General features: G+C 37.2%; 1 protein-coding gene across 1 annotated transcript in view; it reads right to left on the bottom strand.

Annotated features, from left to right (window-relative positions):
* ABCC3 (ATP binding cassette subfamily C member 3) overlaps positions 1 to 20,360 on the bottom strand; it is a 60,584-nt gene that overhangs the window by 24,074 nt on the left and 16,150 nt on the right. The window contains exons 8-15 of the mRNA XM_070934418.1: positions 18,027 to 18,245; positions 16,944 to 17,121; positions 11,633 to 11,794; positions 10,577 to 10,669; positions 8,421 to 8,624; positions 6,661 to 6,807; positions 4,849 to 4,936; positions 2,610 to 2,676 (exon numbers count right to left, since the gene is read on the bottom strand). Coding sequence (XP_070790519.1) covers positions 2,610 to 2,676; positions 4,849 to 4,936; positions 6,661 to 6,807; positions 8,421 to 8,624; positions 10,577 to 10,669; positions 11,633 to 11,794; positions 16,944 to 17,121; positions 18,027 to 18,245 — 1,158 coding nt within the window. The remainder of the gene's footprint in view (positions 1 to 2,609; positions 2,677 to 4,848; positions 4,937 to 6,660; positions 6,808 to 8,420; positions 8,625 to 10,576; positions 10,670 to 11,632; positions 11,795 to 16,943; positions 17,122 to 18,026; positions 18,246 to 20,360) is intronic.

The raw sequence follows: 20,360 nt of genomic DNA, 5'->3' as shown, positions 1-20,360 counted from the left end.
AATGGGGTTGATTTTTGAAATTTGCATGCAAGCTAACTGTTGACAGCCACGATATATGGAAGTTTGTGACTTAAAATGTAAAGGAAGCAGACGATAGAGTACGAATTAAGAAATGAAGTGAAAAAGATAAAAACAGATATTTGTATCTCTGTGAAATAAAAGAAGGAGAAGGAAGAAATAGGTGTGAATGAAGGTGATTTGACTTGAATACAAGAAAGTAATTGGCCCTTTGGAGATTGGTCCTCTGGAAATTCATTCCTACTCCCACACCATTCCAAGGGTGTTCATCCCAAATTGTATAGCTAAAAGTCTGTAGAGATTCTCAGCCACCCTTTGAAAACAAGAAAAAAAAAATCTGCCTCTCCCTCCCAGCAAATTGCTTGCAGCAAAGAGCAAACAGCCTGGTCAGCTTCAGCAAGCCTGATTTAGCACAAGCAGCTGATTGGCAGTTGGATCGGCCTCCCAGAATTCAAACAAATGAGAATGGTAACAGTTACTTCCTTAAAATTATATGATTTGAATATATGATTTAAGAATCTCTGTTTATATATACTCAATCTAAAAGAACAATTGATTCCAGACGATTCTAGACCAGCGGTCTTAGCCTTTGTAGTTTGGCGCCCAGCTGGGGGGCAGAGGGGAACTGGGCCACGAGTGGTGGGCTGGTGCATGTACGTTGACCCACTGTTCACATGGCCCGGTTGCAAATAGGCCACAACCCAGAAGTCGGTCACAGCCCAGTGGTTGGGGACCCTTGTTCTAGATCAGGGGTCTCCAACCTTGGCAATTTTAAGACTTGTGGACTTCAACTCCCAGAACTCCCAAAGCAAAGCTGGCTGAGGAACTCTGGGTGTTGAAGTCCACAAGTCTTAAAGGTTGGAGACCCTTGTTCTAGATGGCCGATACTTTAAAAATCAAAGAACAATACAATAAAGATCATGCATGTCCAGAAAAACAAATGCAGCGCACCAAAGAAAAATTGACAAGGGGACAACAACCATTTTTTCCCCAGGCCTACGAGAACAGCCAGGTTTTCAGTGATGTTTGGAATTTCATTAGAGTGGGAATCCTATAGAGCTCTGTGGAGAAATGGTTCAGATAACAGACATTATGACAGAGAAGGTAGATTCCTAGATTCTGATAGATAGAATTATTTAATGGAAGGGACATGGAATGTATCCACACTGCCTAATCTTACTAGACTGGCAGAAAGTACTGGACATGGTGGCCTATCAAATAACTAAGCTCCGTGTCATGAAGGTCTTTATGATCTTTCATCTTGAATTGTACCTGGAAGCTACTGGCAAGCAATGTAACGAGAGGCTTTGACTTTGGGAGAGACCATTTTTTGATCAAGAGTGGATACTGAGGAAAATGGAATATGGAAGAAAGAGGAATAAAATAAGTAAGAGTAAATGTAGAATGACTGCAGGAAGAAAAGGGCAAATTCCGGACGAAAAGGTATAGGTTGTGGAAGCTGCTTACAACAGAGTGAAAAGAAGATCTCTGAAGTTATAGAGTGCCATAAAAATAAGTGAATTTACATTGATGGGAAACCCCCCCCCTCAAAAAAAAAAAAGCTTGATAGAATGAAGAAGTGAAAGAGCCTGAGAATGAGGATAGAAAGGTAACTCATAGAATGATTTTTTGGGGGAAAAAAGCACTGCTAATCATTTATCCTCATGCCTTTGCTTTCACAATTTTGTTCATGTTAGAAGAAAAGCTTAGCAGAGCTGGATTTGTTTAGTTTATTTGCCGCTGCTTTATTGTAATATATTGTATGCATGCAGCTTTTTTCAGAAGTAAAATCTCTTTAGTGGATTGCGTATATTTGTTGATGCCTACAGAGTCAGAATTAATACATGAAACAGATCTCTGAGAGTATAAGGGCTTTGTAAAGAATGTACATGCCTGAATCTTCTGACTGCCCCATGAAGATAAGTCGGTTTGATCCAAGATATGAATTGAGCAAGAAAGCCTTAAGAACTGATAGCAGTTTGCTACTTAAGGATTGCCATCCATCAAGGCATGGGATTGAACTGAAGAAGTAAGTTGCAGATTGGCTCCTAATATTACTGTTGTTCACAGTGAGCATCTAGAATTGTTCTACACAGTTGATGAATATACAAAACCACTGTGCCATTTATGAAAGAGATGTAAAACTGAAGAATCCATTCTGGCCTGAGATAATCTACTGAAATAGTAAAGCCAACATTGTAAAGTCTGCATTCTCTTAATAAGCAATGGGAGAAGGCACAGCAACAGCCTTCAAGACATTTCCATTTTGCAAAATTCCAACTGTAGTTCACTGAGAATTATGTCACACGTTGTGCAAGGAAAATAGCAAGCTGTTTAGTGACATTTAAAGATCTTGCTCTTACCTCAGTAATCATTCAAGAATTAGTTGAGATTGAAAAACAGTAGAAACTCTGCAAAGTTTGAAAGGACTAATTTTCACTTACATAAGCCATCAGTTCCAAATAAAAAAATATAAATTGGGAGGGGGGGGCGCTTTCAAATAACATTTAAAAACTGCAAAAGCTGCTCACTCCCAGAGACATAAGATGCCAGAAAATGTCAACAAATATAATTGAAAAAAGTTTCCTTACTCCTTCAGAGCTGGGTCAAGTTCCTTTGCCCAGCTGAATGTTCCTTGCCTTATGGTAACTGCATATCCTATAAACACAACAAAACATAAAAGACCAAAATGAAGCTGCAATTCTATCCATCAACTTTTCTCAATATGGAGCCCTCCAGGTGTGTTGAAATGTAACTTCACCCAAAGCCAGCAAGTCCAGCAACATTTGGAGAGCAACATTTGGGAAGAGTCCTATGCATGCATCCTGGTTGAAGGCAGTATGATTTATTTCAGAATAGACATGCACAGAATTATACTGGAAAGAGTATAGATGTTTAATGCCAAAGAAATAGTAGACTGATTGGATGAGTTTGCTAAAGAGATTTGAGGAACTATCATGAAAAGTTTACTTTCATTTCCCCCAACTCTTTAAGCAATATCTTGTTACATGAGTAATCACAAGTCATGATGCTGGGGTCAGATCAACAGAAAGCGGATTTTGGAAAGTTGAGGGTCATTCTCTAAAATGTTATAGAATGTCAGAAGCTTCTGTAACCTCTTCCAAGTTGCTCTCTGAAGCCACACTGTTTATGAGATACGGATAAATACTTTTATAATAAGCAACCTTAGCTTAAATATTTATCCACTAGCAATGACTAAAACTCAGGCTTGTTTATCAGCCAGTTATAGTTGCTTCCTAGAGACTATGCTCAATACTTCCCATCACCTTTCCTTTTCCTGCAAGTGGAAAAGTCTCTCAAAAATGAAGACTAAGGAAGAGTCATCAGGGTGGCAAGGCATCAGTGGAAGCTGACAAGCTTTCAAGTTGAACAGAGGGAAAGATGCAGGCTTCGTCTGTGGAGCTGCACGCAATACAGTAAGCCTTTATTCACTTCTGCTTCTTTTATTCAGACACACGCTATGGAAGCTAGATATCACAAAAGGGAAGCAACCTAGAATCTGCCTGCACATCTAATTGGGCCTGGAGGCTTTTCCATAGAGCTACAAGCAATCCAGTGAGCCACTTGAAACCTTCTTTCTCATTTTGGCTTCTTTTTCAATCCTTCAAATTAAAAACACCCTGGTCAGAAAAGAACCTGGGACAGCCACCACTTGTCTTTCAGTCTGTGTTTGGATATCACAGCAAAGCCAAGGTTTATCAAATGCCCTTGGATTTCCTCAGCCCTCAATTTACTCCCAGTTTTCTACCTTCTCCCAGAAACCTCATTTTTATTAATCTCTGGGTTTGTTATCTCATCCAAGACTGGGAAAAAGTAATTAATCTGAACTATAGTTTGTTTGAAACAAATCAGCTTTAAACTATGATTACATTCACACAAACCAAAATCTCATCTACTTCTACCAGCAGAACTGGAGGAGGAAGGAGTGAATAATGAGCCCAGAAGACATCCTTCCTGTCACACAAAATTATGGCTTGTGATATCAAAGCGCAATAGAGATGAATCAATTAAGATTTCAGACACATAAAAAAATACTGTTGTTAAGTTCCATATTAACTTCACACATATAAACTATCCAACAATACGATTAGTTAGTATAGAAATCCATATGTCATATGAGAAAAGATTGCAGAATAATCATTCTTAATTAATAATTATTCAGAATAATCCTTATTCTGAATAATTATTAATTAAGAATAATTATTCTTATTCTATTAGAAATAACTTAGGTGATATAATCAGTTTTGCAGTTTACAGAAGGAATGTGTAAAAGTTTAAAGATATCATTTGGCAAGCAAAATGAACCAGATTATCTATTTTATACATTACCATATCTCAAAGTGAGAAGCATCTATGCACAAGGCCTAAACTGTGAATTTATCTAATTATATTTTTAAACTGCCCAAGGACAGTGTTCTCTTTTTAAAGCTGAAAATGTCAACTGATTTCACTAAAAATATATGTGTGTGCAGACTGCAGATTCTATTGAGAATATGATAGATGAACTAACATGAATTCTCACTAGGTGCTGCAACCTTTCCATGCACTTATGAAGCGTATCTTAGAAACTCTGCACATTTTATCAGAAAAGCATTTATGAAAGCCTCCTCAACCTGGTACTCTTGGGATAGGATGAGAATTCCCATGCCAGAATTGCTTGCAAATTATGGGAATTGCAATCCTAATGCACCTGTCAATTTGTGGTAAGGGTTCTCTGTGTAGAAGTTACAAACTAGCCCTCGCTCCTCCCATGTAAACAAACCCAATTTCACCTTCCATGCTTCTATATCAATCAAAGTAGAGTGTTACCTGGAGTAATTGACTTGGTTTCCACACAGTTTGGATCAAGTTCATCATGTGACAAGAAGTGTTGAATCCTTTGTAGTGAAACATTTGTCTGGGGAATACATGGGAAAACTGACTGGTTTAATATGAGATGGGATATTCTGAGAATCCTCCCAAGGGGAAACAGCAGCTCATGGTCACAACAGTTCTTAGTCTATGTCTCAAACTGTTAGGTTGTTGAAAATCTTAGACTAAGCCTGGGGAGACCCATGTTCAAGGCCAACATCAGCCATGGAAGTTCATGGGATGACTTACTGGAAGACTCTGAACCAGCCACCATCAAAATTGAGGAGGGAATTGGAGAGAAAAACAACTTAATACATTTGGAGGTATATATTTAAAAAAATTGGAGAGATGGGCAGATTATAAATTTAACATGTGAAATTTGTTGCTGCAATGTTTGTCATAATTTATCTCAATTCAGCAGAATATATTTGCGTATGATCCAGACTAGATCCAAGCTAAAGGAGACACACTACAGTGGCAGATTCATTTGGCAGGAGTTCGATGTATGTTTTATAACAATTTGCTGATTTTATAACAGTTTACAAATTTGTCCATCAGAGTTTGGATCCCTCCCACAGTCCTTTTCCCTTTCAGCTAGAATTGCAACAACACAAGTGAACATAATTGAGATTAGAAAAGGGAATAAAGCACAAACAAAGGAAGCAGAGGGACGAATTATCTTACTACTAGGCTGTTGGTGTAAAATTGAATTCTTTATCCCTATTTTACATTTGTGTATTAATATTTGCTTTCAACTTCCCATTAAATATTAGCTGGCTAAAAGACAATGAAATATAGAATACATAAATTTCTCCCTATTTCTCCACAAATGATGAACATCAAGAATAATAACCTTCCACACCAGTTTCCCATAGATTTCCAAGTTTCCCACAACTATACTGCAATACCAACCTACCAAAAGAGAAAGTGAGATATTCTGAGGAAGTTTAAAACATTGGGGCCATGGATGTAAAGGTCTTGTTACAGGCAGCAGCCTGTCATATACTAATGGGAGTCAGTCACGCTTCAGAATCTCTGAGAAGTTCTTAAGGTAACAAGTTAGCTACTGAAAAGTGATGGCCTTTCCAAGTTAAAATTAGGACTCTGATTTAGATCCAGAAAGGAGCTCAGTGGTTGCATTATTAGTAAAACTGAGCTAATATTCTCCAAGTTATCAATCAGTGAGCATATTGCCTGATTTTTTTTAAAAAAATAGTTCCTAGAAGAAGCTGTGTAGAAAGTAAGAACTGTAATCGGAGTTAAATTTGGGTATGTTCAAAACATATATTGTTATAGCCCAGGGGTCAGCAACCTGCGGCTCTGGAGCCGCATGTGGCTCTTTCACCCTTCTGCTGTGGCTCCCTGTCACTCAAAATATGCATTGCAACCACCAATGTGCAACACCCATCGGCATGCGATGTACTGAGCTTTTCAACCCCGATAGGCCAACCATGGCTAAATCCAAGAAAAGAAAAGTTTCAGAAGAAAATGTTTAATTCAACTACATAGACTAGTTTTGTGGCCGCTCAATAAATAGTCAGGCATGGGAAGGGTTTTGTGGCTCCCGGTGTTTTCTTTTCTGTGGGGAACGGGTCCAAATGGCTCTTTGAGTGTTTAAGGTTGCAGACCCCTGTTATAGCCCATATGTGATAGTGGCGTTACACATAAGCCAGCCATTGGTCTTATTTATAGGGGACGAGATAGTTGGTCTTACAGTCCTCTTTGCATTCAGTGCAATTTTTTAAAGAAAAGATAAAAGTCCATTCTTACCTGTACAATATTACTAATGACCTGAGGAAGCATGTTGAGTGGGAACCTTAAGAGATTAAATAGGGAGAGTGACACAAAGGCTTTCTCTGCATCAAGAACATTCTTCTCATCCACACTGACATAGACAGCGAAGGTAGTCAAGGCAACCTGGAAAGCAGAAAGCACAGACTGGTTTAACAGCAAATCAACAACCCCTGGCTTTGAATTTTTTACTTCTTAGACTGGAAATGTAAGCATGAAAATTAACCACCTGTCTTATGTTGCTTTATTATAAAGGAAGAAAGATGGGGCCACTTCAAAAAAAACTTAAGAGGACTTGTCCAAAAGCGTAAGAGAACGTAAAGTGAAGCAGGATTGTTATGATTTATCTAGGAAGGTTTTTCCTGTTACAATTTCCTCACTAGATAAGCAAAACTTAAAATAGGCAATTGGGATGATCAGCTTGCACAAAATAGAGGCTTGGCATTGAATTATATTGGTGTAACTTTTTTATTCCATCAAATGGATGCAACAACAGACATCCTAGTTTACAGTTTCTACTTATATCTGTTAAGCAAGCTGATGCCTTCTTAAAGGCTCGGTACAATCCCTGAAGATTCTTTCTCATTCGACACCTAAGTTTTTATGATACTGCTGGTGGCTAAAGTTGGTGGGAAGCTGGTTAGCTTCCCATCAACTTTAGCCACCAGCAGTATCATGAAACCATACCATAGTAAAGATAAAAAAAGAACTGAAAATTTGTTTATGCTAGTTTAAATATAAAACCGATGAATAAACTTAAATTAACATTGAATTGTAGAAATGTTTTAGCATTTAGTTAACTTTTCAATAGTTTGCTTAAAACAAACATACATTTCTTTCTGACCAGGATCTTCAAGAGAAGAAAACTGGGCAAACAAAGCAGTACATGTCCTGTATGGTTTTGGGGGAGCATTTGGCTGGCCATTGCAAGAGGTAGATTATGGCTACTGCTAATTCATTTATTTCACTTCCAAATCTAAATTTCTTCAGGATTAATGTGTACTCTTTGTTTGTGAGCTTCCCGGGATTTTCAAACAATTTATCTGGGGTCTATTAGTAATGCTATTCTATTTTGATTATTTTATAAATAGTGTCAGAATTTGGCAGAAGAAAAAGGCTAGCCAGATAATGTTTATCCCTCAGGAGACAGAGATTATATTTCAGTTCTAACAAAAATTTCTCTATAATGATAGATTGCTATTTAAGTCCAGCCATCTTCTGTTTCTGTCCAAGTGCAATTATTTTTAGGTAGCTCAGAATTTCCTTCTTGTAGTCCCTTCAAAGATGGAATCAATCTTCAAATATTCCCTGCCTTCCATGAAGAGTATCTAAGGATGGATGAGTCAACTTGCCATGGCTAACTTGCCACGGGACAACTCATTGTGGTCAACTCACCATGGGACAACTCGCCGCAGGACAATTCAACAAATATAAAAGTTAAATTAATTTCAATGGAACCATGGTCAATAATAATAAAGTTAATCCAGAAATACAAGAGTTACAATAATTTTGATGAAAACATGGGTCACCAATAATAAAAGTAACTGAATGAAATGATTAATACAGTGTTGAACTGTCCCACGAAGAGTTATTCAGCAGCATGTTGGCCATGGCGAGTTATCCTGCAATGAGTTGGCCATGGCAAGTTGTCCAAGTTCTATCTAAGCAACCCTTTCTATAACTGACCTTCCATGTATTCAGGAACTATTCACAAGAATATTTGTTCATAGGAGACCTACCAGAAATGGCGCACTGATCCATGCAAAGGTTGATATAGAATTTAAATAGGCAGATTTCTTCAAAACCCGAAGTTCATTCTGTCGAATCTCCAGTACTTTTTCTGCAAAGGATGATTCCCAAGCATAGAGCTTCAGTACTTTTATGCCATTTAGAATTTCATTCATTAGCTTAATGCGGGCATCTTTGTACTTCATCTGTTCTACCTAAGCAAATATAAAGAATATCATTACTCAGTGCCTTTTATACCTCTTTGTCCTGTGCTTCTTACAGAGAGATTTCCATAAAATTTATTTATTTTATTTTATTAAATTTCTATACCGCCCTTCTCCCGAAGGACTCAGGGCGGTGAACAGCCACAAGATAAAACACATAAATACAAAAATTAAAAACAAATTAAATAATTTAAAACAAATTATTTAAAACAAATTAAAAATTACATTTAAAAAGGGGAGAAGATTTAGGCCAGGCCAGCTTGATGAAATAAAAAAGTCTTAAGGGAGCTCGTTCCAGATCGTAGGTGCCCCCACAGAGAAGGCTCTCCCCCTAGGGGCCGCCGGTCGACATTGTTTGGCCGACGGCACCTGGAGGAGCCCCTCTCTATGGGAGCGTACTGGCCGGTGGGAGGCTATTGGTGGTAGCAGGCGGTCCCGTAGATAACCAGATCCTAAGCCATGGAGCGCTTTAAAAGTGATAACCAGAACCTTGAAGCGCACTCGGAAGACCACCGGGAGCCAGTGCAGCTCGCGCAGGAGAGGTGTTACATGGGAACTCCACGTTGCTCCCATAACCACCTACGCGGCTGCACTCTGCGCCGGAAAATCAGACGGAAAAGAATCTTGAAGAGGAAACTGGTACTTTAAAAATATCACCACTGGTTTTGTGCAAGCATGGCATTTTTGCCTAGTGTTGGAAGTAGCTGTATTGGTTACCAGAAAAATAAACGTTTTTATAGAGGGAAAGGAAGTAAAAACTGTACTTTTCATAGGAGAGTACCACAGCTTCATAGATCAGGAACAGTAAGTCATTCAATCTTTTCAGTACAAATTCTATACTCTACAAGAGTTTAATATTTCTTTTTATTGACATGCTAAATGGGCATCTTGGTGACAAAACATGTGCTTGGCAGGATAGATTGATTTAAATCGAAACAATTTAAATCTCAGATGTGAATTAACAAGGGGGGAAAAAGATAATTTCAATCAATGATTTAAATGAAGTTTGTCACTATAGTTTCATGTATCTGCCAGACAGTAGTGCAAATGACAAGTTATATATTATAGACTATAAATATTAATATTTGAGATATGATCAAATTGTACTCTCCCTGGCATAGATAATTTTTTAACACACTATAACTGCCTAAGATATGGATTCTCTTTACAGATTTGCACACAAATATGAACTTACTTATCATGGTCAAATTACCATGTAAGAAAAATTTAAGATTTAAAATTGAAATTTATTTTTAAAATTGAAATTCAATCTAATTGAAAAACTTAGCTTTTAAATATTTTTTACTTATAAGACCATTTCTCCATTTTTGACCTGAAACATTGTATAATTTATGCACCCAATTAGTTATCACTGTGCATCCAATTGGGTCCACAGAATAGGTGGACTGGGTGATACAATTGTTTAGCTCTGACCACTTTAACAATTCTAGTTTACGAAATGGTCTTAGTGGAGAAGCTTGCTTGATTCATTCTCCTTTTCATATGTATGCTAACCATTTTAATCCAATAAACCTTGAAAAGAAGATAAGAGCTTTTACATAGAAATATTATATTGGTTTTATTGCTTTAAGACATCTGATCTTGAAAAATTATGCAAATCACCAGGAAATCCTAGGACTATAGTCTAGACTGGGAAATTGAAAAATATCCTGAAGAAAGATATGGCAAACCAACTGTATACAGTGCAGAAAATAAACAAATTCATACTTAAGTACAGCTTAATTTGTTATCAGACTAGTGAAGAGCCACCAACAGACTAAAGTCAAGGAAAAGCCCAGATCTAAAACCATGAAGAGATGCATGGACAAGCTCTCCATGATGAAGACATGTTGCTCTTCTGACCAGCATGAAAACAATTGTCCTGCCTTTTTTTTTTTTTTTATGAAATTCATTAGGAATGATCACTATGGACATATACCTACCTGGAATGCTCTGGTTTTCATAGCAATCACAGCATTCAGTGGGATGAGTAGAACCATCACAGCCACTCCTGCCAACACAGAAGGCCCCAAAGCCTTAAAAGAATGTAAAATACACCCATTATTATTCTGGTCGCTTGAATTTAAAACATGGTAGAAATCATCATTCGCTACTCTTCAGAAAAACGTATAGGCTTAAAACCATCAAGAAATCTTCAACCAGGGATGTTGTTAGTCCTGAAGACTCTTGCCTTCTCACAAACGATTTTCATTTTTTCTCTACATCGTAGAATACATAGTGTAGAATACGTAGGAATATTAAAACTTGGTGTTTTTGTTTTGCTTTTTCAAAATGGGTCCTTGGCTGCTTTTCATTGGCACTCTAGACAGAAACATGTTGTTGTTTTCACTTTTAAAAATATAACGGCAAACAAACATACCCTTTGGTGGCAGGCATGGTACTGTACAGAGATGACAGCACAACAAACATGTGCCCACAAAGCTGTTTTTCTGTTTGAGATAACTTTCACGGTAGTGAATAAACCAGAGATAATAATGGTGCCAAGAATGTGCCAAAACAATGGTGTATTTTTAGCTGTTGTGTAGAATTTGTAATTTTTTATCCTGCTTTTTCCAGACACAACTAGTAGCTTTTCAATGGAATCCTTTTATTTGCATGGGACTTTTATAATATTATTACAAAACAGATAGGATGTCAACCACTAGCAAAGTATAAATATTTTAATGAATAGGAAGAATGAGGTAAGAATTCCCCCTCCCCCATCCCTAAAACCATTTCTCTTTTACCAGCACTACAACCATATCTTCCATATTCCAGTTGCAGCTCTTGAAATCTAAATCTATTGCTACTAAATCTGCATAGGCTATTGTATCCTCAGTTAATCACTTGATTATTAAGAAAGTTGCAAAAATCACATGCTTTGCATTATACGGAAACAACCAGTTGTCTTTAAGATGACTTCCTCTACTAGAGTTTCTCTAGTACAAGGTCAGATTTAATATAATAGCTTTACATAGCAAGAAATCCAAGTTCTATACCTGCCAGAGAAAGTATAAAGCAAGGAAGATTTGAAGTGGTGCAGACCACAGCATGTTGAGGAAGGTAGTCAGGTCCATGAATCTCTGGGCATCCACTGACATCAGGTTGACAATTTCTCCAACAGTGGAAGAGCGCTTTGCTGAGTTGGTGATGACTAAAGACTAAGAAGACAGGGAGAAGAATTCCATTATGCATTCTCTTCTTCTTCCAAAAGACTCATGACGGTGCAAATGTTCCTCTTCTTCACTGTTTAATCCTGAGAAATAATGATTGGTCCAGGTTTATCCAGTGAACTTCATGGTCATGTAGGGATTTGAATCTGGCTCTCTCTCTATGTTGACCCTCCAACAGACTGCAACAGACTGAACCTCATGTCATTAATTATTATAGCACCGCCCATTCTAACTTTATATGCCTTTCATATAATTTGCCTATCAAGGGATAGGGACAGTGATTCAGTATGTTTTCAACTATATTCTGCAACCATCAGCAAAATCTTACACTATGTTAATCCAAAGCAATCCCCTCAAAACTTGGATGTGGTCCTCAGAGCATTCCAAAATTCTTTAACATATTGTAATTTTTAATGTTACAAAGAGAAAGATTATTATATTTGAGGGAAATAATTATATTTATTGCCTAAATTATTAATTTATTATTATTATTAATTAATTCATTATTTATTTATTTATTATTAAATGTAAACCAAACCCAATGTATCTTTTTTGATCCCTTCCTCCCAATTCTTCCTTCCTCTTTGCCATATTCCAGTTACTGGTTTTGGAATGTAGTTGGATGACTTAGCTTTTGAATTAACAGGATCAGAAAGAAAACAGAAAATTTATTTTAGGAGCAATTGGCCAACATGGTTAACGATCACTAAGGTATTGATAACCTCTGTTTTATCTATAAAAAAAAGTAAAGTTTTCCCCTGTCCAGTTGTGTCTAACAGCAGGGAGACTCTACTCATCTTTGTTTCTTAGCCAAGGATCCAGCATTGTCCGAAGACACTTCCGTGGTCATGTTGCCAGCCTGATTATATGCTAAGGCGCACAGAATGCTGTTACCTTCCCACCAAAGTGGTACCTATTTATCTACTCGCATTTGCATGCTTTTTAAATGCTATTCTGCCTTTCAGAAACAGTGACAAATATTTTAGACAAAGTATTCTATAATACAAATGATTTAGGAAAATATTTTAACTATATGTTTTTACTCTCACACACGAAGCACATTTTCTACAACATGGCTTAAGGGGATATTGGTAGATATTTTTTTTTCACTGACTTGCATATGTATTTCTCATCTCTTAGTTACCTACATCTGTGTTCTGCCCCAGCTCCGGATTCCCAAGGATTGTGACACACACCAACGGTTCTTATCAAAGTTATAACGTACCAAGAATAAACAAAGTCCGGCAAAGGTTGGCAACCAGCCCAGAAAACAAGATATGATAAGACACTCACTCTCCAAAATGCTCTGTAATAATTACACGTTGTTTCCAGCAAAAAATTACTAACTGCGTGCGACTTAAATAAGCTAAGGGAGTGGCCAATTATCCTCAAACCTTACTGTCAAGGAGACCTCCTCCTCCTGAGTAGCCACTCCTGCCTTTTGGCAGCCCTGCGTGCTCGAGCATTGAGGAGAGGCTCCTCCACTTCGCTCTCTCCACTTGAAGGAGCCTCTGGAGGTTCTGAAGGCCATGGCTGAGTCTCTGCCTCTGGCACCACATCCTCTTCAGTCTCCTTGCTGTCCAACGTGAGTGCCGGCTGCTGGTGCAACCCCACCCCAGCCTCCTCGTCATTGGTATCAGCCACGATCCGCGCAGGCTGCTGGCAGGCCACAACAATCTGGTGAAATAATTCCCTCCATCTCCCCAACTATAATAACAAAAGTGTCTGCCATATAGGGTTGTTGCATGAACTTCTGAGATACAATATAGAACTATGAAAGACAATGTGTCTTTAGGACAGAGAGATTTCGCTCAGTCTGCCTTTAGTTATTAAAGCTCATTTGGTCTGGTCACCTCTCACTCAGTTCAAATTATTTCCCGTGATGAAATTAGGCAGTAAAATTGCAGCAGGCAGTAACATACATGCTGCCTTGAGCATGTGACAAAAAAAAAAGGATATAAATCTAATATGATAAAGATAATATTTGAAACACATCATTTTCTTATTGGTGGGTAATGTAACGACTTTCATAATAAGGCATTTGGTCTAGTGGGTTGAGGTACCAGGCTAGAAACTGGGAGACTGTGAGTTCAAGAGTGATGAAAACCATCTAGGTGATTTTGGGCCAGTTACTCTCTTTCGGCCCAATCACCTTTTATTGTTATGGGGAAAATAGGAGGAGCAAGGAACATTAGATATGTTTGCTGTCTTGAATTATGTATAAAAATAATAAAGGTAGATATAAAGTAGGTAAAAATAAAGCAATAATAAAATACTTATCACACTACTTATTGATTCCCATAATACAATATTCCAAACACATCCAATATCCACTGATCTGTGGCTTATAAACTACCAGGCAAATATTGTTTGCAGTAAAGTTTGTCTCCCACATCAGTTATTTATTTGAATGCATAAACATAAGCCCATTAACTCTAGTCAGTATCATGGCTTAAGATATATCTGGCAGTTGTTCTCTAGAATAATCATGAAAAAAACCCCAGCTTCTTTCCTGCATTAGTCATTCATTTGTATATACAAACATAAGCCCACATATCTAAAATACAATCTTAGTTACACAAATAGCTTGGAGAACATGCAAAATATCTGAATAATTGAATGGGGGACATTCAAAACATCTGAATAATTGAATGGGAAGCATGCAAAACATCTGAATAATAAAATGGTTTTACTGAAAGGAGAGTCATTTATGAAGCTTTCAGAAGCAGCTGTGAAGGCTACTAAGAACTTCATGCATATATGAACATAGCTTAGAATATGTGTTGATGTTAAATCTCATTACAAACATGCATTGCCCACTTATTCACGAGGGGCTGACAAATCATTCAAGAGTGATTTTCAGTTGCCAAAAAATTATGTAACTTCTAGATACAATTTGACATAGCTAGCTAGCTAGCTAGATGATAGATAGATAGATAGATGTGTATGTGTGTGTGAATGGTAGTAAGAATGGATGAAAGTGTGGTCAGTCTGGATGAAAGAGTGGGTTTTCCTGAGAAAATAATAAAATTTTAGAATTAAAAGAGTACAATCTGAGGTTCGGATAGCATAGTTTTCTATATTATGATAAAGTTAAAGTCAGTGTAATTTTAAGAATCATTGTATTGGAAGTACCATATTGAGAATATGGAACAGATATAAACCCAGATGGTGCCTTGAAATGCCTTTATGGATTTCAGCACAAGAAGCATTTTATAGGAAAGAAACAATATGTCAGGTTTCGATGCTAAAGAAAAGTAGTTAGCTTATCAGGAGTTGTTAGAACAGAAACATTGAGAAAATAAGATGAAATCAAGAGAACAATTGGTTGCAGAGGGATTCAGTTTTAAATGGTTTTTGCATGCACAGTTAAGGGAAAGAATTAAGGCCATTTGGAACTGAGCGACACAAGACAGAATTTGACGTTGAACTATGTAGGAATAATGAACACGTAATTGCTAAAATGTATAAGGACTCAGTGGCTAAGACGTTGAGCTTGTCGATTGAAAGATTGGCAGTTCAGCAGTTCGAATCCCTAGTGTCGCGTAATGGGGTGAGCTCCCGTTACTTGTCCCAGCTTCTGCCAACCTAGCAGTTCGAAAGCACGTAAAAAATGCAAGTAGAAAAATAGGGACCACCTTTGGTGAGAAAGTAACAGCAATCCGTGTGCCTTTGGCGTTTAGTCATGACGGCCACATGACCATGGAGATGTCTTCGGTCAGTGCTGGCTTCTTGGCTTTGAAATGGAGATGAGCACTGTCCCCTAGAGTCGGGAACAACTAGCACATATGTGCGAGGGGAACCTTTACCTTTATAAACTGTTATTGAAATTTGAAATGGAAGAACAAATGAAAGACTGTATTGTATGATAAAATGGGCTAAGAATTTTGGACACAATGTATTGATGAACAGTGGGAAAATATGTGAGTAAAAGATTGAAAATTACATTATGTTATAATCTGAAAGAGATTTTTTATAAAATGATGTCTGCTGGTATATGACTGCAGAAAATTATTTAGAATGTATAAAAGTTGTTCAAATTTATCCTGGAAATATGGACAAGATCAAGGGTTATTTTATCATGCCTGGTGGACTTGTAAAAAAAAAGCCAGAAATTTCTGAGTTCAGAAGCAAAGAATTTTAAAGATCAACATTCAACTAAAACCAGAATTTTTCTTGCTGGGATTAATGGACAGTCAATTAGAAAAGACCCATTTTTATATATGATTATTGCTGCAAGACTATAGGTCATGATTCTGTTGTGTCCCCATCTAGTAATGTTGTGAAAGGTATTACTTCCATCTGACTTGAAGTGAGGGTCTACCATAAGCCTCTTATCAGGAGGTTATAGAAAAGCAACCTGGCTGAATTGCTTTTAGAATACCAGCCAGGCAAAACATGATAATTAGATAAAGAAGATGAAAAGATAAGCAAGAAATTTAAGATTATAAATGTCTTGTGGGAGGGGACTACCTTGTTAGAGTATTGTGCAAAGCATCATTTTGTAAACTATTTTATTATTATAGTTGCACTTTGTTCTGCCTAATCTAATTATTTCCATTCCTTTTTATAATGGCGCATGCCATTTATAGATTCTGATGAAGCAGCATTTGGTGAACAATTGATCTTTAAATTATTTGCAATTAATATCAGGCCAGAGCATAGCTAATATTAATAACATAATTAGCTCTTCCTTATTCGACACTTTTCTGTACTAAACAGCAGCTGGTAGATGGAAGAGTATTTTGACACAGAACAGAGCTGCAGTAATAGACAGCTGAATAGGACACACAGTTTAAAAATCCAAAAATTGCTCTAATTTGGCAAACTAGCTCTAGGGCTGACTTATTAATTTATCAAAAAGCAGCAAAAGTCTATCAGGATGTACTTAATATGCAGTTACCCAACACTCATTTGCCATTTGTTGATTGTACTTGCGTCAGGAAAGTCAACTAAATATTAAACCACTTCAGACTCTGCAAGTGGGTATATACACACAGAGATAAATATTTGATCTACAGCCAACAGTTCTAATGTTACTCATTCTTATTTTGAGAGAAAACACAACCCAAAGGTCTCTGGGCTTTAGACTATCTGCAACCTCTCCTGATATGTTAGGATACACGCTTGCTCTCACCTTTCTATAGACCATCCCTACGATGCCAGTTCTCAGCCTCATTCCAGTAATGAAGCAGTACTGGAAATGGTGGTGAAGGATTATTGTCTGCAGCACAGCACAGAGAAACATCAACGCCGCAATCAGGTATCCCCACCATAAGGGAGCATCTTTATCCTTCACAAAGCTAATTAACATGCTGTTTAAAAAGAAGATTGAAATAAACAGACAACACAAGGAGGAGAAAATAAAAAGATTAATGGGGCAGAGCAAAACATCACTTCCTTTTAGCCCGCTGGTAGAGTAGCCCCCAAACAAACAAACTTTACGAAAGAACCAAACTTTATTCATGTGTCCAATTATGGCCAAAATATAATCTCAAACACTTTATTTATTTTGTAATGTTGATTTTGTTTTCCATTAAAGCATTTAAAGTGAAAAAGACATGCATTCATAAAGCAGAGATAGGCAAGCTAAGATTCTCGAAATATTGTTCAATTGCCAAAATATTCAATCTTCAAAATCCCTTGCTTCTCCGCTGTGCTGGCCGGAGTTGCAGGAATCTGCAATTTGGCACTGTCTGGAGGGCCACAGCTTGTCCATTTCAGCATATAAAAATAACAAAAGTATAATGCTTCATTGGATTAATATGGAGGGTGCAGATGCTGAGAACTGAAGCAAATTACAGCTTCACAACTTCGCAATTGCAGGGAAGTATGCACATGTGTAATTTTTACACTTGACAACTTACACTTGGGAATCTGAACAGCGATTCCAAACAGAATTGATTTCCTCTTAGAAAATGCATTTTGAATATGAGCAAGTCTAACAGTGAATTGGAGAGAAACATGGGATAAGGGGAATATTATGTCACTTACTCATGCTATTATAGCAGGCCTAGAGGGGATACCTCCATATATTCCATTCAATCTATCATTTTTATTCACAAGTAATCTTCTCCAATTTGGCCTCCTTCCCCCCATGTCTTGGGGATCATGTTCCCAGATTTCCCAAATGACTGCAGAAAGCTGTACTAATATATAATCTAAAAAGAGCACGGAAATTCTCTTGCCCTTGAGAACGAAGGTTGAAAATGGAGCTTACCTTAACAACTGGGGATTGACAAAAGACAACAGATCTTGGATTACTTTGAAGAAGGAGCCAATTAAAAAATAAGGGCCAAAAGTTCTGAGTAAGGCTTTGAAAAAGGAAGGTTCTTTCTCCTTAGTGGGAATGTCTAACATGAGTTCTGTTTCTCCTGGACTTTCATTTATGTGATTCATCTCCTGATTAGAGTCCTTTGTATAAGATACATCATGTTTCCTAAGACAAAGAAAGACATTGTTTCAGTCAATTGAAAAGAAGAGTCCTGTTACAAATAAGAAACTTGAACAGCAGGACAAGCAGTCTTGGAATCTGCAAATGTAGCTTTGGAACAGCTCTAGTAAGACCATTATTATGGCATAATACTGTCCAGAAATGAAAAGGTGTTTGCTCCTAAAAAAATAAAAAATAAAAATAGAGCAACCGATTGTGTTCAAAACAGTTTCACTTTAATAATATTATTCCAAAGTTATTGGAAGAGGCATGGTCGCAAAAGAGTTTTTGTTTTGTGAAACAGAAAAAAATGCCACAAAATAAGCCCAGTTAGCTCAAATTTTATACCTTCAGAAGTCTCATGGAATTTTTAAAGCAAAGCACATTCATTATTATGGCATCAGGGTGAGATCCTGGATGTGAAGATTTGCTGCATTACAAGCCTTCACAGATAGGCCATTTTATTCTCAGAGTTGGTTAATCAAGGTCTGTATGCTTGCCAAACAGTGGCCTTCTTCTTGGAAACATTAAAAGTCATCTCTCTTGCAGCCTCTTTGCAAGGTTCATCCAGATAGTGGCTTCTATTCCTCAGAGTCTTTGTTTCATCTTGATAAGCACAGAATTTAACCTTGGGTTTTTTTTTTAACCTCGTCAATAAAATGGGGACGCAAAAGCATAGCATAGGCTTGGATTCCAAAATGCCAATCTTTTGGAGAAGGTCAGAAAAGTTGAATATCAAAAAGGGAAGGGAAGGAAAGGGGAAAGGAAATTTGGTTGAAAAGAGCTTGAATCATATTTTAAAAGTTCCTTTTATACCGCTGATAAGAAAAAGGAAACAGCCAGGTTCCATGTCCAACCAATCCAGAAGCCTCAATCTCAGTACCAACTGTATCCTTGTTTTTTGTTTTTTTTTTTTGCTATATTGAATTAACTTTCCAAAGCTTACACAGAGACAGTTCCAGGTGCTAACTTGATGAGCTGCAGTGTAATTCCTCTTCTTTATTAAGCATTAAAGCCCCATGTCTATAATGCTTAATTTCTTCTTAAATTCAAATCACCAGTTTATAACGGAAATTTTTAAAAATTTTCTTGATACAAAAAAGTGTAAATAGGCGTTTTATGAACTCAGTAACCTTAATACATTGATTTTAGTACCATCCATTTGAAACTTCTCCAAAAGAAGCAAAAATGCTAAGGCTGCTCCTCTGGTGATGGCATCAAACCTCTCTAGTCCCCTAGAGGCTGAAAAAAGTTTGTTTTTACATGTTATCACTGATTGTGGGGAGATTCCCCATCTCTGTGGAAATTTAGATGATAATTCCCTGATTTTCTAACTTTCTTTTTGATAAGATGTGATGTTGAGATGCTTTCACAGACTGCAGGGCAGGAGGATAATTCAGCCTGGGGGCTATCGTAGAGGCTATGGCACAATTATCCTGAGGGTCACTTTTTGGGATTACATTGGCAGAAATGTAAGGGATGAAATAGTATTTGGTTTAAGACACCAATTTGACCCTTAAATCTTCCCAGCCTGAAAATTCATATTTTGTTCATTTAGTTCAGTGTTTTTCAAATTCGGTAACTTTAAGATGTGTGGACCCTCCCAAAATTCCTCAGCCAGCATGCTTAATTTAGCTTAATACAGAATTGCATTTGGTATTCTCAAACCATTCTATGAATGTTCTGTTTCAATGATTTTGCTGAGAAAATCCATTTTCTCTCCAATTTGCCATACAAAAGACAAAGTCTGAGAGTTGTAGAAGATAGAATCTTTAATAAAAGATAAAATCTGATAAAGTACAATGCAGTTGGATAAGAAGTTCTAGAAGTAAGTTTTTAAAAGAATGCAATTCCGTGCATCTCCTACAACTAGAAAAGGTGATGTAAATTATGCAGAAAAGCAAACACGCCTAGTAAATTAATCTGCACAGTACTTTCAGGATTCAGAGTCTGTATTTTCTTAACAAAGAATATGGATTATGATGGCATACAATCTGCCCTTTCAAGAAGTTCTTATGCTGTGTACAGAATTTCCCCCTTGGTTCTGCGGTTTATAAAGACATTCTTTTACCAAATTGTATTGAATTCGTCATCAGAGAACTGCTACCTCTGAGGAAATTG

This window comes from Pituophis catenifer, unplaced genomic scaffold (assembly GCF_029215685.1).
Source record: "Pituophis catenifer annectens isolate HBS135680 unplaced genomic scaffold, rPitCat1.0.hap2 SCAF_2, whole genome shotgun sequence".
Lineage (NCBI taxonomy): Eukaryota > Metazoa > Chordata > Lepidosauria > Squamata > Colubridae > Pituophis > Pituophis catenifer.
Note: the sequence above shows the minus strand (reverse complement) of the source record. Positions and strands in the feature narration are given on the sequence as shown.